The 11,585-nt window shown below is 44.8% G+C and overlaps 1 protein-coding gene across 1 annotated transcript; it reads left to right on the top strand.

The window, feature by feature from the left end:
• Nucleotides 1-251: 251 nt before the first annotated feature.
• On the top strand, nt 252-6,701 carry LOC124693405 (putative disease resistance protein RGA3). The gene is made up of 3 exons (XM_047226881.1): nt 252-564; nt 2,262-3,389; nt 4,258-6,701. The coding sequence occupies exons 1-3, from the start codon at nt 280-282 to the stop codon at nt 6,580-6,582; spliced, it is 3,738 nt and encodes a 1,245-aa protein (XP_047082837.1). The 5' UTR covers nt 252-279; the 3' UTR covers nt 6,583-6,701.
• Nucleotides 6,702-11,585: the final 4,884 nt, after the last annotated feature.

Below are 11,585 nucleotides of genomic sequence, written 5' to 3'. Positions count from 1 at the left end.
CATTCCATGCATCAAAAATCAGGCAAGCAAACGCTTCCAATATATGGCCTGTCTTCAGAAATTGGTGATTCTGTTCAGCCACGCATGTTTTATGTGGCCTCTGTTACTTCTCAGTACTGTTTGGCTGTGGGTGGCTGGTACTTCAAGTCACTGACACATGGACCCCGCATAGCCAAGGTCAACCCAGCACCAAATTCCCTTTTCTCTTCTACTCCTACGCTGCTGCTGTCCCCGTAAGACCCACCCAAACCAGGAGCGTACCACCCACTCGCAGCAGCAATGGCCGCAGCCGTCGTCGTCGGGGGCATGGTCGCCTCGGGTGTCATCAAGGTGGTGATCAAAGAGATCGGTTCTGCCATTAAAGGCAAGTTCAAGCTGCACAAGAACTTGAGGAAGGATATGGAGAAGATGAAGATAACACTTGAGTCGGTGGAAGCCGTACTCAGCGAGGCCGAAAGGCGTTCTATCACGGACAAACCTACGCGCCTGTGGCTGAAGCGGCTCAAGGACGCCTTGTATGAGATCTCAGACATGCTTGATGACTTCGAAGCTGACAGCAACCTGGTATGAACTACATCTTATGCTACAGTATATATATGCCGCACTGATGGAACTTTCATCTCTTTGTTTGCGAAAAATATGGAACTTTTGTGGCTCGGTATAACTTCGCTCCCGGCTCGGCGGCCATGCTCCATAAAAGACGGCGGAGCCACTGGGGAATCGATCTCCATGTATACTGCATAAAATAAATAGGAAATCATGGGGGATAAGATGAGGCGTTTGGAATCGAAAAAGCATGCCTGGAAACAGCTTTGTCGCCGGCCATGTCTTCACTGCCTTGTTCTAGATTTTGCCTGAATTTCATGCATCTAATTCCAGGCGAAAAGAAAGCAAAAAAAAAAAAATCAAACCCTTGTCTTCGAGTCCTGATATACATATAGATCAACCTGAGAATGGTTGGGGGGCTCAACTGTATCCAAAGTTTCAAACTGAAACCATTTGACAGGCAAACCAAACCAAACTGACCCACCGAATTGTGCACCCAAACCAAACAAACAAGGAACACGTGATATCTCCACCTGTAGTCCTGTACCAAAGTAGACTGAAGGCAAGAACCGTGGTTTCAGCTTGTGGTTTGACCGTTTGAGATCAGTTACCCACTGTCCCACTCGTGCACCCGAAAGCTCTCAATTACTAGCTGAGCAGGGCCTAACCCACTTCGTCCTCCTTGCTCAGCATGCTTAGTGGCTCATCAAATAGCGCAAGCTCGCCGAGAATTAAGCGGGAGGGCGGTGGTACCATCGTAGTGGCGCCGAAGAGCGAGGTCGAGAGGTAGTGCCTGTTCAGATTCGTCAGGAAACTGCAGCGTGCTGGCGCTGGTACCGTCAACGAGCGGACGAGTTAAAGCTGACAGTACCATTGTACCAGCCTTTTAAAATCGATACATGCAAACCTGGCACTACTAATTCATACACGGCACATCATGCAAGGAGGACCTCATCGTCGCCGCGGATGGCACTGAAATGAACTGAGTGGAGGAACTCGTTCCCGCGCATTAAGCCCTGTCCTCGCTGAGCTCGTGCACCCACTCTCCACCTGATGCAGCAGCGCAGCGCCGACCGCCTCCCTCCGGCAGTACCAGCTCCACCAGGCTGCCACCGATCGATCAGACCACCGTCCCAGCAATGCATTTTGCGCAGGGCCGATGCGACAGCCTTGTCTGCGGTTCCCCTCACTGCGATCCTCACCCACCCGCACCGGCTCCTGAGACTGGCCATGGATCAGACTCGAGTCCGGCTCCCCAAAGCTGAGGAAGAGAAGCAAAGACGACACATCCGAGTTGCTTCCGCCGACAATGGCGAAGGGTTGGCCGGGTGGCCTTTTCTTCGCTTCGCTGGTGTAGGACGCCAGGAGGCAGGAACTCTCCTTCGTGCGAGGAACCAATATAACAAGCTGGTTCTACACCATGGTTTTTATCTGTTGGGAACCAAATTTCTTAGACCCACACCTAACTGTTTCCACCATAAACCCAAACCAAACCCATCTGTTAACTTGCTTGGCCTATATCAACGTGAACCAATTAAACCCATATCAAGAAACCAACCCATTAAACCCGGTTAAATGCATGTATTTGCCACCATATACAAGTTCTAGTAGGAAACCCAGGCTAAAAGCTAACAGTCATTTGTTTAACCATAAAACTGTATTTGGTTTGCTTGTCTTCTGTGGTACTGACATATTAAGTTATATCTTTTGTGCAGTTGGAAGGTGTCGTCAAGAAGTTTAAGATGCCAAGTAAGATGAAAGAGATGCAGCAGAGGCTACAGAAGATATCAGAAGACCACACGAAATATAGTGTTCCGGCAGATGCTCGCAGCGACAAGCAGCCCGTTCATGATATCCGGGAAACACTAGCAGATGCAGAAGAAACAGATCCCATTGGGAGGACTGATGACAAACAGAAGATCATGGGTCGTCTATCTAAGGGCATCCCTGCAAAGACCACCTTCCTTTCCATATGGGGCTTTGGAGGCATCGGAAAGACCACCTTGGCAAGATTGGTTTACAAGGATCCCCAGTTCGAAGAGTACTCTAAGGTGTGGGTCTATGTGTCCCAGAAACTTGACTTGAAAAAAATTGGAAATTCTGTAATATCACAATTATCAGAAAAGGAAGAGCATAGCAAGATAGACGAGCTGAAGATCATTCATGATCGTCTTGGAAAGCTACTTGCTGGTAATAAGAAGATTCTGATCATTTTGGATGACCTGTGGGAGAGGCGTACTTCTGAACTTGAAAAATTGAAGGTTATGCTAAAGCAGGCTGAGGGGAGCAAGGTGATGGTTGTGGTAACCACACGTGAAGAAAGCATAGCAAAAGAAATTGGTAGTGTTGATCCATACTGCTTAGCTCCTTTGACATATGAAATGTGCTGGGATATTATTAAACAAAAATGCAACTTTGAAGCTCATCCTTGCAAAGAGCGTTTGGAGACGATTGGAAAGGAAATTGCAAAAAAGTGTGGAGGTGTGCCTTTAGCTGCTCAATCACTTGGACACATGTTAAAATCGAAGCCATATGATGTGTGGGATTCAGTCAGGTCCAATCATATCTGGAATCTACCTCATGCCAGAAATACATCGTCTACACATGAAGTTCTTGCATCCTTGTTGTTGAGCTACAACTTCATAGATAATCCATCCTTGAAGTTATGCTTTGCTTATTGTGCAATCTTTCCAAAAGGCTACAATATAATTAAACATGATCTAATTCATCAATGGATTGCTCTTGGATTCATGGAGCCATATAATGATATATTATCTACCTGGCAACTCGGTGAGAGTTATGTTAGGCAGCTACTGGAGATGTCATTTCTTCAACACTACAAGGTGAGTTAACTAATCCATACATCCACAAGAAACTGTCGCATTATTTTAATCTATGTATTGCACTACAACTCACATATGACGTGGATTTATTTATGGAGATGTTAAGAATTTTTTTGGAAACAGTTATATGATGTATGGTTGAACAACCACTTTGCTACTTCTGTTTTCAAATGACCGATGTTTAAAAAATGTACATGTTGCATAGACTCTCTGATCATTTTTTAACTGAAGAACTCCACACCCCCTAGACATTTGCTCTTTGGATTTCTTGAACTCCTCACCTTTAAAACCAGTTATTCAACCCTCTACCCCTCACGCCTAGTATTTGCAAACCAAAGGAAATTCAATTCGGCTCCCGGGTGCGTATGCTCCCTCTACCAAAAAATCATATTTTGAAATATCGAAAAATTTGAAAAAAAAATTGTACATGTACATCTCCATAATATACGCGTGTTCGTCAAATTTCACGAAAAACCAATATTTTGTGTGGTCTATATAAAAAAGAGAAAGTTTATCTTGTGAAAAGCATTATTTTTAGCACTGAATTTTGTGTTTTTTACACATGTCACATGATAAGTCGATTTTTTATGAAACGACTTTATGAGCACGTAGCACGTGAAGATATACGTACGAACTTTTATTTTCTGTTTTTTTTTTATTTAAAATGTATGTAAGATGCATTTCGAAATATAGGGAGCATATGCACCCATGTTCCAAAACACCGCTCCCCTTTCAAATAACTTTCTAAACGTTTTCAATGGTTCATTAACAACCAACATGTCTTTTAACCGTGAATCTGTGCAAGCTGCTGTGTGGATCTATTTTTCAAGTTTCAAAATTCTTACTCGGTCCAATTAATCATGTGCAGACCGTTGCCGAACGTTCCTACGCAAGGGAAGATGCTACATTATTCACCATGCATGACCTGGTGCATGACCTCGCAAGATCAGTTATGGCTGACGAATTTTACTTGAAGGGGCCCAACTGCCGCTATGCATATCTTACAGATTGTACCAAGCCATTGAAGTCATCAGCTACTTCACCTGCAAAGATAAAGGCGCTGCATATTGTGGACCATCCTGATGGTAGATTGAAAGAAAATCAGTTCCATGCTAATGCATATTCACAAGCTAGGCACCTCCATGTCTTAATCTTAGATGTAAGCCCGTACTCTTTAAGGGTGTTGCCAGATTCTATTGGTAAGCTTAAGCAGTTGAGGTATCTTAGTGTTCCACATATCAATGGTGGAACGGATCTGAGGTGTATCGCCCAACTCACAAAATTGAATTATCTCAACCTTTGTGGCTCTACACATCTCTTGGGATTGCCTGAGTCAATTAGTGAAATGAAAGGTCTGATGCATCTTGACTTATCGCATTGCCGAAATCTAAAAAAACTGCCATTGTCATTTGGCACACTAAGAGAGCTGGTATATCTGGACTTATCACACTGTGGTGGTGTTTTAGGAATAACGGAAGCTTTGGGTGGCCTTACCAAGCTCCAGCATTTGGAATTATCGGAGTGTGAAAATCTGAGAGGGCTACCAGAAGTCATCAGCAGTCTCACTGAACTCCGGTATTTGAATCTAACAAGATGCGTGCATTATATCTTTGACCGCTCATCAGCAAATCAAACAGAAAGTTTCATTCATTGTATATGCACACTTCCCAATATGCAGCAGCTGGACTTGTCTCACAATGAATATCATCTTAGAATACCAGGAAGTGCCCAGCGCCTCAGGAAGCTGGACCTCCGTGGGTGCAATAACGTTAGTGGGCTTCCAAAATATGCGGCTAAAATGAATGGAATCATCGCGGAGCAGCTGCACCGTTTACCACTTTTTTCTGTATATGCATATGGCACTGAATGTTGGAGCAACCTATACTTGCTTGAGCCTACAAATCCTGACAGGCTGCATATCGAGATGCTTGAAAATGTGCAGTGCACAGAAGAGGCAAACAGTATAAATCTCAGTAAAAAACAGAAAATTAGAAAATTGACATTAGAGTGGACCAGCGATGCTAACAGATGTGTGGAAGACATGGAGTTGCTGAGGGAGCTAGTGCCACCAACCAGTTTAATGGAGTTTATGATAGATGGTTACAGTAGTATAGATTTTCCGGGGTGGCTCATGAATATTAGCAATTACCTCCCTAATCTTGGCAGAATAGTGATGTGGGATTTGCCCAAGTGCACCCATCTACCACCCCTTGCCCAACTACCAAACCTCCGAGTGCTTACTCTGAAGGGGATGGAAAACCTGGAAGAATGGAACACAACAGACTCTACTTCGAGTGGGCCTATGTTCCCTTCGCTTCAAAAAGTGAAAATATGCTATTGCCCTAAGTTGAGGATAAAACCACAACTTCCTAGAGCTGCATCTTGGAAAATAAGCGGAAGTGGTAATTTGCTCACGTCATGGGGGGAGATCGCAGCACACATTGGTGCTTCCTCATCTTCTTCTCCAGTATGTACTCATCTGTTAGTTCAGTACACTGATGTGCCTATGTTACAGTGGAGTTTGCTTCACCAAGTACCTGCCCTATGTCATCTGAGAATCGAATTTTGCAGTGATTTGACGATCTCACCACAGCTCACCCGGGCCCTCTACTCCCTCAAATCACTGAAATTGGCATTCCAGGAAGGACCCATGGAATGGGTAGGCGAGCTCAAGTCTCTTCAGCATCTGGAAATACAGTACTACTGGAAGCTACAGGAATTATCCGATAACCTGAGACAACTCACACAACTACAATCATTAACTCTGGAAGAATGTAGTAGTTTGACATCACTGCCTCTATGGTTAGGAGAACTTGCCTCTCTCAAGGAACTTACGGTCAGGAGCTGCAATGCCATTATGATTCTGCCAGAGAGTCTCACCAGTCTCCAAGAGTTAACTCTCTATGATTGCGATGAAATCATGACTGTGCCTGAGAGTCTCACAAGTCTCCAACGGTTATCTATTAATAAGTGTCCAAAACTAGAGCAGTGGTGTGAAGAGAACTACAGCCGCTGGAATATATGTGAAGACTACTGTGCATCCCCAGATCTCCAGGAAAATGACGAGGAGAGATACGACGCCCTAGAACTTGTTCGGACCCTCTCCGCTCCTCCAGTGCTCTCCCAGAGCGAATTTTTACCAGATTGGACCACATGCTCCAGTGTAATGATGGAAAGGACCAGCTCATGGTGAAATTGGAAAATGTACCATGGTGGCAAGGTAGCCAAGTGCCACGTGACACATGCCACCGTGGACCCAGGCGGCAAGCCCTGCCGCCATTATCCCAGTCGGCACGTTGGCGAGAGTTGACAGCTGCTAACAGCGACGGGGCCGAGTGGGCCTGCCACCTCCCACCGCTTGAGCATGCGGCCACGGTCTTATCTATTCCTTTTTTGTCATGAGGATACATCAATGCAGGAGCGTGGAGTGGAGAGGATCCGAACAGGTTCCTATTACCTGATGCAATCTCCTTAGAAGCGATGCTGTTGGATTATGATCTGCCTTTCTGTTTGCTGCAATATTTTTCATTTTTCACTATCTCATGTTTCCGCTTCCGGGTATTACTATACTTTCTCTTGGTGCCTTGGGTGTGTTGTATCCTGCTTACTTGCAAGACAAGGTGTGAGCTAATCGCTTCACCAACTCAGGTTTTCTCTATTAAATGTGAAAGCTTGAACCGGGAGCACCGACTGTCTATTCCTAGTTTCAACAAACAGCATTTACTGTCATCTGTTTCTTTTTTTTTTGAGAAACACAGTACAAACGCAGACGCTCACATACACGCGCATACACTCACCCCTATGAACGCACACACGCACACCCCTACCCCTATGAGCACCTCCGGAAGACTGAGCCGGCGGATTGGATCTTGAAATTGACGAAGTCACCACAGGCGCCTCGCTGTCGACGGGAACGTCGCCTCCCACTGAATGAATTTACTGTCATCTGTTTCTTGCCACTGATAAGTGATAAGTTGTGGCCAAGCATTCAAGATATATATCAGTCGCCAATGCACTGATTGCAGTTGTTATCCTGAACCCAATGTCTGAAAAGTTGTAAGGTTTCAGCTTCTATGCTATCCCGAACTCAATGTCTCACAAGTGGAGGTTTCAGCATCCCTTCGTCACCAATACTGTCGGTACGAAGAAACACATGGACTGAAGGAAGCACGTGCGTTGGTACTATCGTTACTAAGTTAGAAACACCATGTAGTTGCGCCAGAAACCACAGATGGAGCCCGCGCTACATGGTGGCCTTTTTTGAAAAATCGAAAATGGCATTTGTAATTTTAAAAAAATCGGAAACATAATTCTTGGTGCAGACATTGTTGACCACAGCCACTGTGAAAAATCTCGATTCAAAAATCGTTGTATTCTACGCTACACAAAAATGACAAGTTTTCATTTTTTTCAAATTGTGTACTGTTCATCACACCCAGCTCCACACATTTGTCATTTTTGCTGAGACAAAAATACAACGAATTTCTGACTGATATTTTGTACACTAGTAGACTTCATTATTATCTACATCAAGAATTGTTGTCCCGATTTTTTTGAAAACTTCGAAATGCTGTTTTCGATTTTTTTCTAAAAACAAGCAACATGTAGCCCGGGAGCCATTAGGCCACTCTCGTAGTTGCGCTAGCAACATTAACTGATCCAGCCCTAATGGGCCTGACCAATTAAGCACTGCATCCGAGATGGCGATGCTGTTACATTGATCATTAGATGTACTCTATGTCACCTCGCCCCGTAAAAAAACTGATTTCTAGTAGTAAAAAGTTTTCATGACTAAAAAAATCTATTATATCTGTTGGGCGGCATTCTATCTAGCAGTCTGTCTTCCTATTCTGGCCCATGTGGTCCATTAGCCTAAGTGATATGGGATGGTATATAAGTGAGGTTGGTCTGTTAGAAACCCTAAAACATAACATAGCAGTTGCTGACTAGCTGGCCAACTTGTTGGCTGCAAAGAAGAACTCATGCCAAATGAGATCAAGCTCGATGGGGTTGGAAGTTATTTGAGTTGGTCCAAGAGGGGGATGTTGATTCTAAGGACAAAGTCGATGGAAGGGTACATGTTAGGAAAGGTTCTTGAGCCTGAAGAAAAGAAGGGGCAGGAGTGGAAGAAATGGAATGCTACATATTCACTAGTTCTCGCTTGGTTGCTAAATTCTTTGACGCATACTGTTGCAACATCAGAGGAAGCTCTTTCCACATCAACAGAGTTATGGGATGCCCTGTCAAAGATGTAGTCGGGCAAGGAAAATGTCATGTTGGTCTCTCAAATTGAAGACACAACACACGATTTGACTCAAGGTGAAAAATCAGTAATGACATACGCGGGAGAGCGGGAGAGTTGAGACGTGCATGGGCAGATCTGGATCACCTGGTGAAAGAACATTTCCCGCCCTTTTGGGTTTTGTGTGTTTGACGTCAACACTATGTATATTTTTATGTGTGTTGATGTAGACAGGTACAAGCCATCAAAAATTATGTTGGATCGGTGTATTGGTTTAGCTGTTCTGAAGTTCCGCGGTTTTACGTATCCGGCGGAAGTTCCGGCCTAATCCGGCGGAAGTTCCGGCCGGACTTTTCAGCGAAGCTTCTCGGCGACGTCCGTGCTCGGGTTTTCTCTTCGGGACCGGAAGTTCCGGTGGAGTTGGCCGGAAGTTCCGGTCAGCGGAACTTCCGCCCAACTTCCGGGCAAGTTCGGAATTCCGTGTTTGTCGCTCGGTATAGTCCGAGTAAGGTTTTCGCAAGTTTCGGAACTTGGCGGAACTTGGCCGGAACTTCCGGCCACCGGAAGTTCCGCCCAAGTTCCGCCCCTTCTTTTGCTTTGCAGGAATTTTATCAAGGGCGGAAGTTCCGGCCCGAATGGCCGGTACTTCCGGTGGAAGCCGAAACTTCCGGCCATCTCGGCGGAACTTCCGGTGTAAGTGGAATTCGTCCCCAACGGTCGGATCCGAAAGCTCCACCCATATAAATAGCTTTCTTCTCCAAAGGGACAGAGTTGCTCAATCATTGCAAGAAAAATCTGCCAAGCTTCACCACCATTAGAGCCACCTCAAGAACACAAGATTTGCAAGATCTCCTTCCTCCCCCAACCAAAGCTCTTGATCTTTGGGGATTCGAAGGAGAAGACACCGATCTATATCCTCACCGAAGCGTTCTTCATTTCCCCTCTCTTGTTTGAGGGATCTCATGCTAGTGTTCCTATTTGGTTCCCTAGTTGATTTGTGTTGATGTATTGTTGTTGATTGTTGTGTTGTAACAGATTTGGGAGCCTCCAATTTGGTTGTGGATGTGTGCCCCAAGAACCTTGTAAAGGCCCGGTTTCCGCCTCGAGGAAATCCCTTAGTGGAAGTGGGCTAGGCCTTCGTGGCGTTGCTCACCGGAGATTTGAGTGAAGCCTTCGTGGCTGTTGGTTTGGCTTTCGTAGCAACCACACTCCTCCAAACGTAGACGTACCTTCTTGCAAAGGAAGGAAACTACGGGAATCATCTCCGTGTCATCGCGTGCTCCACTCTCGGTTACCTCTATCCTATTCTATCTCTTATATTGCCTAGCTATATCTTGCTTAGTTGTTAGCCTTGTCATGTAGGTAAATTCACTTAGTTGCATATCTAGAGAATTTACCTTTTGTGTCAAGCCTAAATTGAAAAAGAACTAAAAATTGGTTAGCACCTATTCACCCCCCCCTCTAGGTGCGGCATACGATCCTTTCACCTGGCCCCCTTGGTGCTGCCCCATTCAGAATATGCGGCAGCAGTGAAGAAGTGGATTGAGGCAAAAAGGGTGATGAAATTTTTGGAGAGACTGAATCTTGCATTTGAGGGCAGGAGGGCTGCGCTGATGCATCTTCCTCAAATGCCTATACTGGAAGAGGCAATTGCAGCTATGGCACAAGAAGAAACTAGGCTAAAACAAATGGAGAAAGTGGAGGTTTTACCTAAACCAGCTTACTATGTGTCAAATAGGCAAGAGACACGTGATTGCCACAATTGTGGAATAAAATGGCATCTAAGTCATAATTGTTTTGCTCCACGGCGTGGCCATGGAAGGGGGTATGGCCAAGGAAATTTCATGGGAGTTAGAGGTAGGAATGCAGGGTATGCCAACCATCAAGTGAGTGCTAGAGCAAACATGTCAGCCATGAATGAAAGGCAAGGACAGCCTAGTTCAAGCCAGAGTGAAGTGAGGATGGGAGAGCAGCAAACCGATGCAAGTTTTGGGCATTTGGCTCACTTTGTCTACTCGGATGAAGGTAAGACTGAAAGTGCCTCTATAGCTATGCATAGACTAAATTCAGAATGGATACTAGACTCTGGAGCCTCCAAACATGTTGTTGGTAGCATCGGAGAGTTCGAATCATATGGGCCAGGCACTCCAATGCATCAAGAAACAATTCAGATTGCTGGTACAGCTCAACCAATCAAAGGAACTGGAGTTGTTCAGTGCACGAGAAATATTAAGCTATCATCAGTCCTACATGTTCCTGCATTTTCTGTGAATTTACTCTCTCTAAGTCGTGTAATCGTTGATAGATATGTATTCTTTATACAGGAGAGGCTGAGTGGAAGGAAGATTGGAACCTACGCCTTTGATACATGGACCGTGATGAATCATGGAAGCTAGAAGGTTCAGCACTAGTTGCAGCACTGCTGGAGAAGGAGAAAATTGCTATGATGCATCATTGTAGAATGGGGCATGTTGCTTTTGATAAAATGACTAAAGTCTTTCCGGGTGTAATGAGTGAAGTTGATAAGAACAATCTTAAGTGTGAAGCATGTGAGAATGCTAAACATAGTAGAAACACCTATGTGAGTAAGGGGCTAAGTATATCCTCGTTTATGCTTGTGCATTCTGATGTGTGGACATGTCCTATTTCCTCTATGAGTGGGATGAAGTATTTTGTGGCATTCATTGACTGTTATTTTCGAATGACTTGGGTGTACCTTATGAAGCATAAGGATGAAGTGCTTTCTTGCTTCCAGAATTCCTATGCATATGTTAAAACCCAGTTCAAGGTGCAGGTCCAAATTCCCAGATCAGATAATGGGACATAATATATTAACAAGAAGTTTGGCGGATTCCTATCTAATCATGGTATTCTACATCAGACACCATATCTAGACATCCACCTAAAAATGGAGTGCAAGAGAGAAAGATCCACCACATTTTAGAAGTGGCTCG

This window comes from Lolium rigidum, chromosome 2 (assembly GCF_022539505.1).
Source record: "Lolium rigidum isolate FL_2022 chromosome 2, APGP_CSIRO_Lrig_0.1, whole genome shotgun sequence".
NCBI classification, from domain to species: domain Eukaryota; kingdom Viridiplantae; phylum Streptophyta; class Magnoliopsida; order Poales; family Poaceae; genus Lolium; species Lolium rigidum.
Note: the sequence above shows the minus strand (reverse complement) of the source record. Positions and strands in the feature narration are given on the sequence as shown.